The sequence below is a fragment of the Brassica napus genome, chromosome C9 (genome assembly GCF_020379485.1).
Source record: "Brassica napus cultivar Da-Ae chromosome C9, Da-Ae, whole genome shotgun sequence".
NCBI classification, from domain to species: Eukaryota; Viridiplantae; Streptophyta; class Magnoliopsida; order Brassicales; family Brassicaceae; genus Brassica; species Brassica napus.
In genome coordinates this window covers 44,721,089-44,740,002 of record NC_063452.1, presented here as the reverse complement: position 1 = coordinate 44,740,002, position 18,914 = coordinate 44,721,089, and the positions used below count along the sequence as shown (strand labels likewise).

At 36.1% G+C, this 18,914-nt stretch overlaps 3 protein-coding genes and 1 non-coding gene across 5 annotated transcripts; 2 read left to right on the top strand and 2 right to left on the bottom strand.

Moving 5' to 3' along the window:
* The first annotated feature begins 403 nt into the window (after window positions 1-403).
* Window positions 404-510, top strand: LOC125593611. The gene has a single exon (XR_007329511.1). It is a non-coding gene; the product is annotated as a small nucleolar RNA R71 (small nucleolar RNA).
* A 3,371-nt stretch (window positions 511-3,881) lies between these two features.
* LOC106390562 (probable folate-biopterin transporter 4) lies at window positions 3,882-6,455 on the bottom strand. Its single transcript, XM_013831055.3, has 7 exons — window positions 6,202-6,455; window positions 5,737-5,864; window positions 5,406-5,627; window positions 4,894-5,328; window positions 4,605-4,802; window positions 4,399-4,536; window positions 3,882-4,307 (listed from the first exon to the last, which is right to left on the bottom strand). Exons 1-7 carry the CDS (start codon window positions 6,283-6,285, stop codon window positions 4,040-4,042), a joined length of 1,473 nt encoding a protein of 490 aa, XP_013686509.1. The 5' UTR covers window positions 6,286-6,455; the 3' UTR covers window positions 3,882-4,039.
* A 3,525-nt stretch (window positions 6,456-9,980) lies between these two features.
* On the bottom strand, window positions 9,981-11,520 carry BNAC09G31370D. The gene is made up of 2 exons (XM_013831053.3): window positions 11,223-11,520; window positions 9,981-10,486 (listed from the first exon to the last, which is right to left on the bottom strand). The coding sequence occupies exons 1-2, from the start codon at window positions 11,383-11,385 to the stop codon at window positions 10,206-10,208; spliced, it is 444 nt and encodes a 147-aa protein (XP_013686507.1). The 5' UTR covers window positions 11,386-11,520; the 3' UTR covers window positions 9,981-10,205.
* Window positions 11,521-11,687: 167 nt separating this feature from the next.
* On the top strand, window positions 11,688-13,432 carry BNAC09G31360D. 2 transcript variants are annotated; one of them, XM_013831051.3, is made up of 2 exons: window positions 11,688-11,913; window positions 12,655-13,432. In XM_013831051.3, the coding sequence occupies exon 2, from the start codon at window positions 12,727-12,729 to the stop codon at window positions 13,252-13,254; it is 528 nt and encodes a 175-aa protein (XP_013686505.1). In that variant the 5' UTR covers window positions 11,688-11,913; window positions 12,655-12,726; the 3' UTR covers window positions 13,255-13,432. The 2 variants fall into 2 exon arrangements, with proteins under 2 accessions (XP_013686505.1, XP_013686506.1); XM_013831052.3 differs by lacking the exon at window positions 11,688-11,913 and adding an exon at window positions 12,054-12,224.
* The last annotated feature ends 5,482 nt before the right edge of the window (window positions 13,433-18,914 follow it).

Below are 18,914 nucleotides of genomic sequence, written 5' to 3'. Positions count from 1 at the left end.
GGGTTTCTGTTGGTAGTTGTTCTGGTATTGATAGTCAGGCTCCTTCTTGTACCATGTACCCTGAGCATTGACATAGTACATATCTTCTTGGCATTCTACTCCATCAACTTCAGCAACCATATGTAACTCCTCTTTCTTGGTCTTTTCTGATAGTAGCATGTCAATCTTGTCTTGAAGTGCTTTCAGCTCTCTCTTTGTGGTCATATCTTCTCCTCCACCACCTCTGTCTCTTCTATCATATTCATCATTGTAGACAGAGTCACTCTGTGCCATGTTCTCCAAGAGTTCTAATGCATCTTCGACAGTCCTCCCCAAGAAGTTTCCATTGCTTGCAGTGTCAAGCTGGCTTTTGAATTTAGGCAAGACTCCTCTGTAGAAAGTGCTTAGCAAGCTCTCATTGTTGAAGCCATGGTGGGGACATTGAGACAAGTAGCTTCTGAATCTCTCCCATGCCTCTGAAAATCCTTCAAGTCCTCTTTGTTGAAAACCAGAGATCTGATTTCTAAGGTTGGCAGTCCTTGTAGCAGAGAAGAACTTGTTGAGGAAGGCCTTCTTGCATTCATCCCAAGTGGTGATAGTATCACTTGAGATGTTTTTCTCCCAAGTGTGAGCCTTGTCTCCCAAAGAGAAGAGAAACAATCTGAGCTTGAAAGCATCCTCTGAAACTCCATTTGTTTTTGACAAGCCACAGTACTTATCAAATCTGTCAAGGTGATCTAGTGGGTCTTCCAAGGCAAGTCCATGGTACTTGTTGTTTTCAATCATGTTGATGAGGCTGGACTTGATCTCGAAATTATTGTTGGCAACTGGGGGTGCCCTAATGCCCAACCTATTCCCATTTATGTTCGGTTGATCATATGTACCGATGGCTCTAGCTTGGCGTTGTGGTTGTCTAGGTCGAAGGTTGGCAGCTCCTTGACCATTGCCCTCTTCAGCTTGAGGTTGATTCTGATGTTGTTCCATCATAAATCCCAATCTGTGTAGGTGAGCTTGTTGCTCTTCTTCTCTTCTTCTCCTTGCGATCTGCCTTTCAAGTGCTTTAATGTCTTCAACTGGTGGAACTAGGTTTGTTGGGCCTCTGCTCCTCAAGTTCATGCACCTGAGATACAAAATGGCTAGGATAGAGTATCAGTAACTAGATATAATAAAAGTAAGACTTAGTCTCAAGTAAAGACTCAAACTCAATGTCACAATCAGACTAGGATTGGCAACGGCGCCAATTTGATAATAGGTTTTTCTACCTATTGCAAATGTTGTAGTATAGTGGGGTGAATGTCGAACCAGTCCTAGTGATGTGAATCAGTGAGAGTACAAGTCATTTCTTAAGCTAAGCAGATTCAATAGTGGTGAGTGTGTGACAAGTAACAATAGCAAACAGAGCAATACAACAAGGTTTTAATCAATTTAGACAAGTGAATCCATGGGTATTGGGAATTGACTTCAAGTAACTAAGATCCAATCTAGGTGACAAGCTTTCAATCAAAGTAATCTCTTAAGTCTAAACACAATTTTAGACAAGTCCTATGTCTAGGTAAATGTCCATTTGCTTAGAAATCATTAAACATCAAATGTCTTTGGCTTAATTCAATCAAGCAATCTTTAAGTTCAAGTTTAATAACTATCTAGCAATTTTAACATCAAGTGTCCTTGGCTAATCTCACTAGAGCTTAGTTGAGTTGATTCAAACACTTCATCTAATCATGTCTGATGAGAAGTGTTTAGAAATCAGGTTTAGAGTGATCAAGACTAAACAAGCATTAAAAATACTCAACAAGCAAGTTCATACAAGGATCTAATACAATAACACCATAGATCTTCACTAAGTTACTCTAATCTCCCTAACCCATGAATTCTTAAGGAAACTACTCACTAATCTCCATGAAAACACTTAATCTCATAATAGATTGAAGCATATTCAAGTAGATACAACAGAGAATAAAGATAAACAAGGATTAAACAAGCAAATTCAAGAGAATAAGAAGAAAAGAAACTAAAGATTCAAGCTTTCTCTCTCAAGAGTTCTTGTGTTCTTCATAAAAACGTAGATAGATCCCCAATTATTGTCTGAAAAGTAGTTATATATTACTAAAACTCGAGCTGGGGTTGACCCATAAAAACAGATATTTTTCTCCGTAGTGACCATAAAAGGTCGCTACAAGAGGTCACTACGCCTGTAGCGACCTGAAATGCCCGCTACGGGTGGCCGCTAGGACACTTAGACGATTTTTTCGCATTCTTGAACTCATAGCGACCTCATTATGCCGCTACGGAAGACCGCTACAGAAAGCGCTTCAACTATAGCGGTCTCTCTAACCCGCTACATACTCCCGCTACGGTACTTAGGCGCCTCAGCTCTATCTTCTGTAGCGACCATCGTTTGCCGCTACGCCTGGCCGCTAGGAATGTCATACTGATATGTGTGTAGTATTTTGATCATAAATCCCTCAATACAGCTCCAAACGACTTGAAATCACCTCCATTGTAAAGCTAACTCAAATTCCGGTGTCTCCACAAATTGTGAGCTTCAGAAGAGATCTTTAAGGCCTTCATCCGTGTTCATCTTTCACTCTTTGGACTCAAAATCCCTCCAATGGTCCTCTAACTCATCCATGTTGCTCTCCAACACCTGATATGTACAAATGCAATGATATGCAACCTAAATGTGCCTAGATGATACTCTAAATGACCAAACCATGCAAGAATAAGAAGTTAAAAACATGTAAATTCACAAGATATCAAATTGAAAAGACAAGTAATAAATTAAGTAGTTTTATTCGTTTTAGGATATTTCATAAATGCAACTGAAAAAGACAAAAAAAAAAGAGTTTAATTAATGAAATAAGAACATTTTCAAATGGATACTTCTCTTTTAATAATATAGATATTTTAATATCTTTACATTTTTATTTGAAATGCAACTCAATATTTTTTTTAACAATTATAACAAAATATTTAAAAAAATATTTTTAGAATTTGTTTAAAAAATATGAAAATTACATTTTAAATTAAAATTATCCGAAAATATGATAATTTTTTACGTAAACGAAAACTCAAATCATGTCAAAAATAATTATATTCAATGATAATAACAATTTTAATTGATTATTTTTTAAAATATACATTTAGAAAAATATTGTTTGAAAGAAAATTCATTTATCTTTCAAATATAAAATGAAAATATTATAATTAAATAATAAAAAATATAAAAAAAAACCATAAATTTAGCAAATGACAACTGAGTTATATTATGCTAAAATTTTCTTTCTAACAATTTATCAAATGACAAATGAGTTATGAGCAAATAATACCATATAATTTTTAAAAACATAGCCATTCTTAAATTTTTTTTGAATAAATAATTATTTTAAAATTTAATCAACTAAAAATAATATCCGTGCAATTGTGTGAGTCAAATTCTAGTTTTATTGATGCATGTTATATATTAGTGTTGCATGTTTTACATAACATTTTAATAATGCACGTTTTTAAAAATCTCCATTATTAAAATTATGCACGTAAGGATAACTCATGAGTTTTTTTGGTTGATTAAATGACATTATGTCCAAATTTATTTAAGGATATTTCATTAAGGTAACTGAAAAAGGCAAACAATAAAATAGGAAGTTTAAATTCATTTAAGCATATTTCATTAATGTAACTAAAAAGATAAGTAATAAATTATGCAGTTTTATTCGTTTTAGGATATTTCATAAATGCAACTGAAAAAAACAAAAAAAAAAGAGTTTAATTAATGAAATAAAAACATTTTCAAATGGATACTTCTCGATGGGCAAATAGAAGATAACACATGATGTTTTGCTGAACCTTAAATTGTACAAAACCGAATAATTCTGGTAATCAGACGAATATGTAACAAGTAATTAAAAAGATAATGGGAGGATGTATATTTAATATATACTGTGTGTCTGATGTTTGTCAATATCAAAAGCCTTTAAGAAAGTCAACACCTGATGCCCAAAAAAATCCAGAAATTCTGATCTCAAAACTTTTATATTAGAAAATATCTTTGCTCTCTAGCCTATGAAGAAGCTGACACTCCTGTAGCTTCCTTGGGTATCAAGAAAAGAAACAACACGGGTATATAAGTGCAAAACACTTGAATGGCTAAGCCCACAAACATATTCTCAAAGGACCCTGAAGAGATTCCAAGAAGTGAAGCCAATCCTGCTCCCATGAACGATCCAACTGTGTTCCCAAGGTTGTTTATCGACATAAACAGCGCAAACAGTGTTCCTTCAATCCCAGGAGGACATAGACGACCAGACAAGATCAAGAACGGCATGAATCTGCGATTAAAGCCAAAGCATGCTTATGAGTTTACAATTCTAAAAGGAACATGTAATATAAAAAAAACAAAGAAGGAAAGAAACAACGTACTTGAGTTGATTGATGGCATCACCTAGAGCAGATCCGAAGAGAACCATTGTCTTGTCTGATACTCCATAACCCACATTTGCTCTAGACACCAAGGTCATATCGAGGAGTATGGTTATAGACAGCCCAATGTGAGCAAACCTGCGAAGATGTTTTTGTTCATTAGATCCTTGAAAAGAACTCTTGATGTGCGTGGGACATAGACTTACAAGAGAGATTTGCGGAGAGTCATATTTGTGAGATAGCGGTTGTAGATAAAGGTTCCAAGCATGAGACCTAACCAACCAACAACACGGGCTGTTCCTAGGAAAGAAGCGTCTAACTGCAACACCTCGGTTTGGTAATAGAACATGACCGTAGAGAGGTTTGGCACGGTGATATGCGCTATGAAAAACCACGCCATTGGTCTGGAAAAATCAACAAAAAAAATATAAAAAAAGAAAGAAACACTTCAAGAACTTATTAAAGAGACTAATCAAGAAAGCAATGTGTTATTACCTCAAAATGATCGGTTGTTTGAACGCACGACATAATTCCAAAGCGGCTGCTTTCAATGACTGGAACAACTTTGAAGCTAAAGACTTTGATTGCTTCTTGTGTGTCTCACTCTTTCCACTGGAAGCTCCTTTCTTACCTTTCTTCTGCCCTTTCCTTCTTCTTGTGTTCGACTTCTTCGTGTCTAGATAGGTATCATTGCTCTTCTTCTCTTCAAACTCGTCCGAGTCCAGCAGCTCAGGCAACGGTTCATTGCTAGGAATCTCTTCAACGAGAGGACATGAAAGTAGCTGTAACGCAGGCAACACCGTGAAAAGGAGGAAGATTGTTTCTATGTTCAAGTTGGTCAATGCGTAGCCTCCTAAGAGACTACCGCAGATACCACCCACAGCCATAGCAAACCATGAGACAGACTGAAGATCTCCAGCAAAGGAAGACCTGGTAAAAAGTGAACTAGTCATTAAGCTATGATCTTAAAGTGCGGATCCAGAAACTGAAGAAGATACAAACCCTACTTTTCAATTCTTACAGCCTCAGCGATCATGGCATCTATCACAACATCAGCCATGGCTGATCCAAGATTTTGTACGGTCAAGAAAATCATGAGATAGAGGCTGGAACTTCGGGAGGTTGAGTCTAGACCGAGCAAGAGCCATGGAACAAGAGAGAGCACTGTCGATATCACCAAGTACGGTGTCCTCTTCTTCCCTCCTATAGGGATACAATCTGAGATGATTCTACCAAAATTAAAAAAAAAAAAGAAAAGAAAAGAAAATGTCATTATTACTCTCACTGCCAATGTTAGCTTGTTTTATGTTAAAGACTCTGAGGCATGAAGAATCATACCCGTATAATGGTTTTATGCTCCATGGAAAGAAGGCGACAGAAAAGACGAACTGAGAAGCTGATGGTGATAGCTGAAGCCTGTCTTTGAGCTGGTACGAAACTGCTGTCCACACAAACGATCTAAATCCCTGTTTTTTTTTTTTGTCGTACAAATAAAAACAGTAGAATCAACTTGTGTAACACGTAATGTATTTTCAAGTAGCTAATCCTGAGTTGATACAGGACTAATAACATGCGGCAATTAAGATCGTCAAATAAAATCTACTGGAAAACGTAGTAAAAATGTTGATCCAGTCACGTGTCAGAAGGTTCTAAATCCCTAATCGCATAGATTACGATTTGGTGATTAGAACGACACCGGAGTAACAGATTCTCTGCTTTTCGACAATCCACAACGAGAGATCAATCGCCATTTTCAGATTGAATTACCGGAAACAAAAGAGAAATACAGAGATTGCAGGATACCTGAGTGAAGTAGATGAGGCAAACGAGCCACAGAAACGCGACGCCAAACGCGGATCGCAGCTGCTTAAACCAATGTATCATCATCTTCTTCTTCTTCAGCTTCTTCTTCTGATCATCTAAAACTCACGTATCTCTTCCGTTCGTTCCTTCTTTTCTCGGGAAAAGTTTGATCTTATAACGGAATTTCTTTCCCAGATTTATTATGGCTTCCTCCTCCCAACATTCAATTGTTTCGGTTGACTGACGCAAAGAATGACGAAAGGGATACTCTCGTCTTTTCACTCCAACATAAACTTCTTTTAGGCTTAAGACACGTTGTTCACCCTATGGCATTTCGACACCTCATCCGTACGACCCATTCAACATCGACTCCTTGTACTCCTTTGACTTTGACAAAGACTTCATTTTTCCCTTAAACTCGAGAATGATTACTGGGGAATTTTCATGGTAGTGTTCTTATCGTAATATAAAAATCTGTCTCTTAACTTTTAACTAAAAAAGCTAAGAACTGATTCTTAAATTAATAACTCCCCAATAATCATGCTTTTATGATCCTTTCGATTAAAAAAACACTTGAAAGGAAATCTGTAAATTATTAGATGATATACTCCGGTTTACTCAATGGTTATTGTTGGTTTAGTTTCCTTTTACTCAACCAACCATGTCCAGTAGAACATCTATAAATTAATAATGTTGGAACTTTGAAATTTTATTAATTTATAGAAATATTAATTTACAAAAGTTTCCTTATTTAGATTTCTTATTTTAAAATATATTTATTCCAAGTTAAAAAAATATTTGATTTTAGTGTATAAACATTAATTGTTATTTTTTTAAATTTGAAATTTATATTATTTTATTATATTATTTGATGTATATAATATATATTTTACATATAATATTACTAAATCTCATCAAAAATATATTAAGTGTTAAGGAAATATAAAGATAACTCCATTGTGAATATAAAACAAACAATATAATAATATGTTCTTACTTATATAAAATATGTATACATATAAATTATTAATTTATAATTTTAATGAGACCATATATTTACATAAAATTTCCTAAAAAATTATTATCTTATTATTTTATCGATTTATATCAAATTTTGAACCGGCCTAAATTGGGACCGGTAAAATTTATTAATTTATAGAGATTATTAATTTATCGAGTATTAATTTATAGAAGTTCTACTGTATATATATCAAATCATGTAACAACCTTGATCAATTAAGAAGTGAATTTCATTTCATTCAAAGTGGTATTAGAGCCACAAGGCCCACAATGGCTTCTTCTTCTTCTTCTTTCTTCTTCTTTTTCTTCTTCTTCGATGATCATTTTTTCTCATCGTTTTCCAGCGATTCTCTTCCGTTTCTTCGATTTTTATCAATCTAATCGTCTATTTGCTTCTCATTTTCGTCTCACTCATTTCGAGATTTTTGGTATCAATTTCGTTTCTTTGACCTCTGATTGAGTTTTCTTTCTTTCATTTTCAAGCTTAATCTTCTTTTTCTTGAAACCTTTGCAATCACGACTTCGTGTACTCAATCTTCGCAATACATGGATCATTATGAAAATCACTACTTCTTGCATAGTTCTGATCATGATGGCTTAGTTCTCGTTTTCGATCGCCTCTCTCTGGTGCGGAGTTTCATTCTTGGTGTCGATCGGTACAAGTGGCGTTGAATGTGCACAATAATATTATTATGTATTCTATGAATTTGACACTTCATCATCATTTTCTTTACATTAATACATTGTTTCTAAATTTCATCTTTTTTTTAATATCAAATCTGCTAAAAATATTTTTAGTAACCTATTGTTTCTAATCAATATCTTTTTTTTTCAATCCAGTCAAAATGCTAACATCAACTTTTCAATAAATTCTCTTAATGAAAATATATAATATAACTAATAATAAAAAATATATTTTTGTAATCGTTTTACAAATAAAAAAAATAAGAATCAATCTCACATATTGTTTTTTTTTCTAACCTTTAACCACCGAACTCAATATTAGACTAAACATGATGGAAAACACAACTAAAGATCAATACATAATCAAAAGAAGACAAAAAAAAAAAAGAGATATAACAAATAAAATAACTATTTGGTGAAAATACATATAATTTGAGTTTGGTGAAAAATTTAGTTAAACATATGTAACATAATCCAAACCTTAAAAATTTCAAGAAAAATATAAATGTTTAAAAAAAAAATTCATTGACCACATTGTTCTTCACATTTACAATATTATTCGTACATTTCATAAAAATACATTTAAAACATAGAAGGAAATCTCATATATATCTTTTTGTCACTGAATTCAAATATAGAGAAATTAACCCAAGTAATTTATGGAAACCATAAAAATTTATTAATACATAATCAAAGTAAATATTTTGTAAGATTCAGTTTGAAAAATAACAAGATAGAACAAACAAAACTTTCAAAATTAATGAGAATACTTAATTAAACATGTTTTGTGAAAATTTTAGTCAACAAATACTAGTTTAGTTTTTTTTAGCAACAAATACTAGTTTAGTAAAAATATATAATACAAGTCCAAAATATAACTTGAAAAATAAATAGAAAAAAAATCATAAAAATGAAATACATTTTACGATAATACTTTTCACATTTCATCAAACTTATATCAACAAAAATAAAACAGGATTGAATCTACTTACAATTTTTTCCTCTTTTGTCATGAAATTCAATTAAATTCACAAAAATGATGGAAATGAATAACCAATGATTAATACATAATCAAATAAAATCCTTTTGGAAAAAATCACAAAAGCTAACAAATAAAACAATTAAAATCATACGTATTAGACTATTACCATCACTAAATTACGAATAACATCATTTTCTCGAATAAACGTTTGTCATGGAATCATACCGGTTCTACCCGAGGTCGCAAAAGACCGTTGAGTTTTCACGAGCATCAACCTAAATCTCTTAGTTTGCCCATTAGCATTATTGTAAATATACAAAGACCTAGTGATAAAATGTCTCTCGAACAACAACTTAGAGACTCATTACATCTCAGGCATACAAGAGTATTTTTAGAAAAAAAAACATATACATAGGACTAAAATATCCCCGCATAGCATAATAAGGTTTGTATGGCAATGACCTTTACTTATATGACATAATAATTTTATGCAAGAGAGAGTTGAAGATCGGTAAAGCTTACTTGGACAAATTTGGATTGAGATTAAGTAAAACAAAAGCAGACAAATGTTGGAAGCTCAAGTCGTTATATGGGGTTAGAGTAACGATGCTACATGTTACTTAACAAGTTATATGAATACAAACAACAATTTTATGTCACCGGCTTACCGCAAGAGCATCAGAAATAGATGTGACACCTAAATGTAAACGTATAAAAACGTTTGCTTTGATGGTTTTAGCACGAGGTATAAACAATGTCTTAATTGCACGAAATTAAAATAAAAAAAAAAGCAAATGAATTCATATTTAAAAAAACTAGCATAATCTAATTGCAACAATGCAAACAAACGTAAATACTGGCAAAGTCCAGACAAGCACGTCAATACACAACAACCCGACAATGAATACATAAGAACATACGTAAGATAGTGAATGAACTAAAATAAATCAAACAAAAAAGATGTAAATATATTGTCTAAATAAAAATAAAGCATTGTCTCATTTAAATAATCACAGTATGGTATTATCCAGTCAATCTTAACTATTCTGACGCTCAATATCCTAATCTTCTATAACTAAAAATCGCATAGAAATAGTGGTTCACAAATTAATATAGCCGAACCCGTCGGAGCGAAAAACAAATGTCAATCCAAACACTTAACCTGGGCATACAGCATGCCAACCCTAGTGTAATCATATAATCTAAAGAGTTGCTCCAATATTGACATTATACAAACAAAAATATCCAAACTATTTAATATTTCAATTATTACTACAAGTTTACACAACATAATAAGGGTATAAAAGGCTCTTTTGAATCAGCAATAAGAAGGTGCGTATTGGTGTCGATACACAAATGGTTTCACGGCATGAAAGTAACCGGAAGGGCGTTTATAACTGAATTTGATCCCATTATTGGCCTGGTTTAAGTGGTTGCAAGAAGTGTGGAAGCTGCTGATGGGTCTTGCAAGGCATGCGTCCCAACGTTCACTCTCTGGCATTGTCTCCGCTACAGTGTAGAAACCTTTTGAGTTTGTGAAAGCTTGGTAGTTCACAACTTCTCCGGACTTAGTTATGCAGAGTACCGCAACCTCGGCTCCTGTAAAATATATGCACACACACAATCGAACACATTACAATTAAAGCAACTCGAAAATGCATGTGAATGATCCTCAAATTGACAAAGAAAACCAACTAGGGAAAAGATGATACGTTATCAGCTTCGGAGTAGTAAACACATAGTCACATAGAGCTGAGTAGCTGAGTAGCTTCCTAAGGCAAGTGTGATAAACGAGACGTGTCACAATCATTTCCGCTATGAATTTGAGCAACTCCAAATTTTGAGATTTCGACAAGACATTTTGGGAACATAAAGCAAAGGAACGAAAACACAAGGATGAACATACTAATTACAAAGCTCCAGAGACACAAGAGATTACACACACCATAATCGCATATCAAGAAATTTAAATATGAATAAGAGAATTTCGTAAAAGCATAAGATACAATCTGCAAAAACTACAGACTGACACTCAGCACATATAAGAACAACTTGCTCGAGAAAGAAGAACAAACAATAGTGTAAGGTTCAGGCTATAACGTGGCTAACAGGGTAATTGACAGATCAAAGCAATATTCTACATGTTGATAACATACATTTAAACATAGCACTAAGTAATCAAACTCACACCAACTTAATGATACGTGATAAATCCTACAAAACTGCTATTTGGAAAAATGAATTCAGAGTTCTATATTTTACATTTACAAAATCAGAATCTTTTTTTTTCCGACAATCCAACAATTATATCATTCATGCAGAAAGAGAGGCTAACCTTCAAGGACATGATCCTCTGGTCCGATTGAAGAATCGGCACAGACATCGCATACAACTCTGCCGCGAATCTCTCCAGTCCACGCGTCTACTACACCTGGGGCTTCGAAGATCGCAACCACCACGACCAAACCCATCACGAGTTTACCCATCATCGAATCCATGAACGCGAAAAGGTCTAATCTTTTATCTTTTTTCTCTTCACGCTTCTCCCTGGGACAAAGGACACGAGAACCAGGAACAAAAACTTTGTCACTGAAATGACCGGAGGAGCAACACACCACCTACTCCAACAATTTTTGTCGGTTGGTTATCAAAACGTCAGCGTTTTCCAATAAAACATGTTTCATTTTGATAAAATTGATAGAATAAGGCTAAATCTATGAAGACTGAAAGAGTATAAGACCCTATAATGTAATATTCATAATCGTCTCTTGGCGCTTTTACAGAAAAGTAAAACATAAATTACTTGAAATCATGGGAGCAATCAACTCTACAGTGTAAACGAGGAACGTGTACGTTGACTAGTCGCTGCCTTAATTACTCCGTCACGCTCCACAAGAAATCTCAGATTTCAAACCAAGCCCAATCCAGAAGACCTAATTGTTCAGTTCAGTGCGGGTCCTCCATCGCCTAGAGCTCTAAAAGTTGAGGGATTTGAATTAGGAACAGCTTCTGCTTGCTTTGAATCGGTAAAGTTCTAAACTTTGATTTCTGGATTTAGTTATTTGTCGGTCGGATGTGACTAGTCAAGTTCTAGAAGCCAAGAAATGTCCCTCTCATGATTGCCTTTTACTTTTAGATCACTTTGTCATTAGCGTTTCGTTTTCCTCTTTCTCCCTCTCTGGCTTTGAACTGATTTTGATAGTAAAGTTTGAATCTTTTTTTTTTTTTTTTTTTTTTTTTTTTGTGATGACGTTGGATTGCTTCGAGTTTCAACCTTCTATCTCGACCAATCTGTTGAAACAACTTAAAAGAGAAACCAGTGGGGAATAACAATGATGTACTTCTCCATGTTCTTATTCAGTTGTGGCTTTGTCTCTGTAGATACTATACAGCTTTTTGATGCTTTTCTTCCCATCTTATTAGCATAGTAGCATGGCTAGGTTGATGGATTAAAATCATTGTTTTACATGTTTTGATTCTTCTTTTTGATTAAAACTTGTATATACATATGTAGCGTTCTTGAATGTCAAAAGTTTTTTAGTTATGTTGGCCAATAGCAAAATAGGTTCCATCCTCTATTTTGTGCTTGTGAAGAGCTTTGAAACATCTACCTGCTCATTGTTCAATTGGTGCTGTCTAAATTCCCCATTTCTGCTTCAAAAGTTCGCTAAGTCAGAAACTTTGAGCTATTGATTCTTTGACAATCATGAATCCCTTATTAATGATTACTGATTCTTCTAGATTGATACATTGTTTGCTTGTTTCAGACCTTGGAAAAACTCTAGCAGTTATCCTCTAAGAGAGTCGCTGAGGGCGAAAGCAAATAAACAGAACTCATAATGGCTCAGAAGCTTGAAATGATCAGAGGCGGAGGAGGATCCATCAAAATAGGAGCAACAGGAACGGTCGCAACTCTAATGACTCGTGAGCTAGACTCCATGAAACAACCTTCGCCTCAGACTCCCACAACAAGACCCATTAGAACAACCATCCCTGTCTCTGTTGACTGTGGCACCTCTTCTTCCACTCCAAGAAGACCAAAAGCAAGAAAATCATCAGATGAAGCTAGCAGCAGCAATGTTAGGACACCAAAGGGTCACAATGCTAAAGGCACTCATCAGCTTCCAAATGTTGCCTCCGATAACGCTAGAACACCAAAGGGTCACAATGCAAAAAGCACTCATCAGCTTCCAATGCTTGGCTCTGATAATGTATCCTTGCAAGGAACTCCTAGAAGAGAGAAGCGAATGAATATTGTGGATATTGTGGATGTGAAATGCGGGAATCCAGATCGGGCTTGGGCTAATCCAATAACCAGTAGACTCAAGAAGCTTGGCTTCTCTAAACTCAATGAGAGCATTGGTTAAAGTAGCTCTCTGCTATGCAAACTTTACCTTATTAAATACGCTGGCCCATCCGGTCTGTTTATCGGTATGAACCGGTTTAAACCAAAATGAGAATGTGCTATATTTCTTTTGTCCAAACCAACAATGTAATTGTAAACGGAGCTTTTGGTTGTCATTGCATTCATTTATTTTTGACATCTTTCTTTACCCACAATCCAAAAAAGACAGATGCGTTACATCTTTATTCGATATTTCTAAAGATTGTGGTTTTAATTTAGAGAAAAAAACAAAAATAGCACTAAATCAAGTTTTTGTTCCCAAACTAGCAAAAAGTCACAAAAATAGCACTTAATGTTTTATCAAAAGTCACAAACTTAGGGTTTAGAGTTAAAGGGTGGGGTTTAGGATTTAGGGTTTAGGGTTTAGGGTTTAAAGTTTAGGGTTTAGGGTTTAGATTTTAGGATTTAGGGTTTAGGGTTTAGGGTTTAGAGTTTAGGGTTCAGGGTTTAGAGTTTAGGGTTTAGGGTTTATGGTTTAGGGTTTAGGGTTTAGAGTTGAGAAATGAGGTTTTGGGGATAAAATTTCAAATTTTGAAAAATAAAAAAATTAAAATTTTCAAAGGATAAACTTAGAAATGTGCTATTTTGGTCATTTTAGTTTTTGAGTGCTATTTTTGTGATATAAACTTAGAAATGTGCTATTTTGGAGATTTGCCATTTAATTTATGCTGAATACCTATTTGTCAACCCTGGATTGAATGCATTTTAGTTTTTTGTTTCTTCTTTTAAATAGTAGTATTAATAAGTGAGCTATCTTTTTTTTTTTGGGTCAAACAATAAGTGTGCTATCTATCATTTATAAAGAAAGATGTAACGCATATATGTAGTGTTTTATTATGAGTAGTTACTTAACCTAAAAATGACTATGATGGGACGGATGCATAAATATATATGCGCTTTGAATTCGAGTTTGTTGGTGATAAAAATGCATGTGTTTTTTAGCTTTTAACGAAGAGTAGATGAAACTGAGCTTTCGCGTTTTGATGACTGTGCCGAGGATTATTAGTTTGACAAGTCGACGTCTAGCTACGAAAAAGTCATTGGCATTCTCTAAAACCATGATTAACCCGGAGTTTTTAGAGTGGGGTTCTTATCAGAAGTTAAGAAACTGTTTCTTAAATTTTAACTAAAAATGCTAAGAATCTGTTCTTAAAGTCTTTATTTAAGAACCGGTTCTTAACTTTTTTAGTTAAAAGTTAAGAAACAGTTTCTTAACTTCCGCTAAAACCCCATTCCCAAAAACCCCGGATTAATCATGCTTTTAGTACTTCCGATTGTGATTAGTTTCTTCTTCAACAAAACAAAAAAACAATAAAATATACGAGTAACAAAATAGCCAGACACATCATTGAACTTGAAAGTTCGGTAACAAACATCTATCATCATCTGTTTCATAAGTTGTTCAATTCTCTTTTGATGGGCATTCACGCGGTCCAACACATCATTGGTTCTATCTAGATTACTTTTGAGTTTTTGCACTGGATGACTATGAAGAGAGAGTTATTTAGGTAACTAGATATTCCACGTTTTGAATGAACCGGAAAAAAAAATACTACTTTTAACCCTGTTGCTGCCTATCGGACAGTCAGATAGCCGTGTTGTCAGCTCAGACAAGCACATTTCTGTAGTAATTATGTTATGTTTTGTTGTGGTCAACCAAGCTGAGGTTCCCCAAGTCCGCAAGGGCCCTACGACCAGGTCAGGCTCACGGGTCTTAAGAGATGGTTTCACCAAGGCCGTCCAAGAGATGATAGATCAAGGTCTCAAACAGTTGCTGATCCAAGAGATGTCCGGATTAAAGATTGAAGATCCGACCAAGCCGATAGAGGTCCAAGATCAGTCCGGTCCGACTCAATTCTCTTCCATCGTCCATAACCGAACCGACCTAATCATCTCTACGTTTGATCTCCTGGTATAAGACTTAGCCGCCTAGTCCAAATAAGGTAAGCATGTAAGAAGTCATTTATGATTTCTAACCGGTTTATTGTTTTTGATTTGTGGCTGGTTTTATTTTAATTTCAGTTTAATAAACTCATGGGCAAATTGTCAGCCTTTATTTATTTATTTGAGTCTAATAATTCAAGGCCTTTGTTTAGCCTTTGCTTAGAGTCCAAGAGAGAGTCGGCCCCTTTATGTTTAGGCCTTATTGCTTTAGAGTCCAAAAAAAGTCCATGTTGTTTTTGCTTCAAGTCCCCTAGAAGGACATAGCTGCGGGTATTTAATCCCCACCATAAGCAGCCTTGTAGTTTTTTTAGTTCATGAAATATATGAGTCAGTTTGCCTCTAGAGCAAAGAAAACCCTAAGCCTTCTAGTTGTGAGAAACGGTCAGGAGCAATCTCCGATCTTATCAAGCTCTCTTCCATCCAGCTTGTGGCGATTCTTCATTCCCCTTTCATCCACCGATCTTGCTTGAGAGAGACACACGTCCAGCAAGCCTGATTCCATCTCTACTTATCTTTCATCCAGTGTTCTTGTTGAGAGAGACACACGTCGAGCAACAAGGATTCATCCATCAATCCTTCTCTTTTATTCCTTTTTTTTCATCTAGTTTTGCATCAAAAAAATCCCATAAAAATCATATATGTTTCTGTCCAGTATTTTTTTATTCAGCTTATATTCTCTGTTTCCATTTTAAACTCAAGAAAAACTCATAAAAATCTCTCTTTGTTTCAGGTACAAGTCGCCGGCCAATCTCCATCTAACCGGTCGCCTCTTCAGATCCGCCTCTAGCCCTGTTCAGACCCTTTCCCACAACATTTTGGTATCAGAGCCTAAGGCTCCTGAAACACTCAGTTGAATCTTCTCCTTTTGTTATCTTGTTATCGTTTTTGTGTTCATCATTTGTTGCATTAGAAAATTTAAAAAAAAAAACCAAGTATTGCATTGTTCTTGCTGTTCTTGGCGTGTTCATCATTGTTCTTGCTGCATTTTCGTAGATCATTTTCGTGCATCATTTCAGTTAGTCAACCTGTTTCTGTGATTGATCGATTTTACTTTCCTTATTTGGAGTTTGATTGATTAATTTGCATTAATTTGGATTGGAATTGCATAAATCATTTAGGATTGATTAGTTGCATTAATTTCTGATTAGGATCTCATTTATTCTGATTACCTTGCATTCATTTTCGGATTTCAATCATCAATCAATTTTTTTTTAAAAAAAAATCTTTCAATCTATTTTCAAACTTGAATTGCATTTAGCTTCTACTTTCTTTTTTTTATTTTCTTGATTGATCTGATTTTCAAATCCAACGTTTAAAAAAAAAATTAAAAAAAATTCAACTTTCCTTTCCAAATTTATTTCGAACTTAATAAAAAAAAAAAAAAAATTCAACTTTCCTTTTTAAGTTTAATTCGAATTTAATTTTCTAAATAAAAAAAATCAATTATCATTTGCAATTAGTTTGATTGTTTCTTTCAAGTCTTTCTTTCTTTTCTTACTTCATTCCAATTCCTTTTGCACTTGTTTTTCTTTCTTGTCTACAGGAAATACATGGGAGATATCAATGCTAATGGTGTCCAAAATCAGGCTGTTGTTAATGCCCAACTACAAGCCTTACAAGCCGGACAAGCTCAGCTCACGGAAACTATGAATGCTATGTCCGCCCAACTGAACCGACTGGGACAAGGAAACCATCCCAATGCCCAACCGGCTGCGAGGAGATTCGGCCCTTACCTGGAACGTCCGCAATCCCAATCAGAAGGTGATGACTCCGACTATGAGCCGCCTGATCGAGGAGATGAAGGCCGAGCCGCACGAGATGGGAGGCGAGAGTATCGGATCCAAGGAGATGGGAGTCCGATCCGGAGGAGAAATGGGAGTCCGAACCATAGGAGGGACAGAAGCCCAAACCAAAGGAGAGGTCGAGACCGGGACGAAGAGGACGATCGTCGAGGAGGCAAGGCTCTTAAGTTAATCCCACCCACGTTCGCGGGTAAAGTTGATCCAGACGCCTACATCACTTGGGAGAAACGCATGGAGTATATCTTCGACTACTATAATTATTCTGAAGCCAAGAAGATAGCTCTAGCCGCGGCCCAACTAACGGACAACGCTTTGTCTTGGTGGGACCGAGATGTTGCTAAGACTGGTCCAACATGGCGAGCCCAAACTTTTGCCGAAATGCGAACCAAACTCCGAGGCAGGTATATTCCTTCTTATTATCAACGAGACCTACTGAAACGTTTTCTCAAGTTATCTCAGGGAACTAAATCAGTGGAGGAGTACTTTGAGGAGTTTGAGTCCCTTAGGAACAAACTGGACGTCGATGAGCCTGAAGCATCTCTCATGGCTCAGTTCCTGGAAGGGCTGCACTATCGGATCGCCTGCAAGGTAGAGCGACAGCTGTACGAGGATTTCAACGATCTGCTACACTTTGCCGTCCAAGCCGAGGCACACATCAAACGAAAGAGTGCGACCACCAGCCGTAGTAAACCCGCGTGGTCTCAATCAGCTTCCAAAGGCACCGATAAGAACAAGTCCATTGAAGTGGAGAACCGGTTCAAGAAGAACCAGGCTCAACCGTCCAAAACTGGACAAACCGACCATGGTAAGACTCAAGCTCAAAACCAACGTGCTCGTGATATTACTTGTTATAAGTGTCAGGGAAAAGGACATTATGCTAGAGATTGACCAAACAAGCGAGTGATGGTTCTTAAGGCCGATGGTGGATACGAGTCCCAAGATGAGGCCGAGTTCGAACCTGTTGTGTCTGATGAAGAAGTGGTTGACTATGCTGAGGTAGGTGAACTACTAGTAACCAGGCGTTCTCCCAGTGCCCTCTTCGAACCAGAAACCATCCAAAGAGAAAACATCTTTCATACAAGATGTAGCGTGGAACAAAAGGTATGTAGCTTAATCATAGATGGTGGTTCATGTACTAACGTGGCCAGCAAGTATCTTGTTGATAAGCTAGGTATGGCCAAAACTCCCCATCCGAGACCATACCCACTCAAGTGGCTCAATGATGAGACTGAGCTCAAGATATCCGAACAAGTTGTTGTGCCGTTCAGAATTGGTAAGTACCAGGATCAGGTCAAGTGTGATGTCGTCCCCATGCAAGCCGGCCACATACTTCTAGGAAGGCCATGGCAATTTGACAAGGAGACTATCCATCACGGCCGGACCAATGTCTACAGCTTCACCTACAACAATAAGAAGCATAACCTGGCCCCTCTCAGCCCCCAAGAGGTTCATGACATGCAAAAGGCAATGGACCAAACCGGCAAGGTAAGTAAAACTAACCTTTATCTTACTTCGGGTCAAGTGCTTAAATCCTTACAACATGAAACACATGTGCTACTAATGATCTTTAAGGAAGGTTGTTTTGCAAGATTTGAGGTCCAAGAGTTACCAGCTGGGATACAAGACCTCATGGAACGTTATAAGGACGTCTTCCCTGATGAGGTACCGGCCGGTCTACCCCCAATCCGTGGCATAGAACACCAGATCGACCTCGTGCCAGGAGCACCTCTACCAAACCGAGCTGCTTACCGCGTCAACCCTGAAGAGGCCAAGGAGTTGGAAAGGCAGGTCCAAGAACTCATGGAAAAAGGCTACATCCGGGTGAGCCTCAGTCCGTGTGCGGTGCCAGTCCTCTTAGTACCCAAGAAGGACGGTA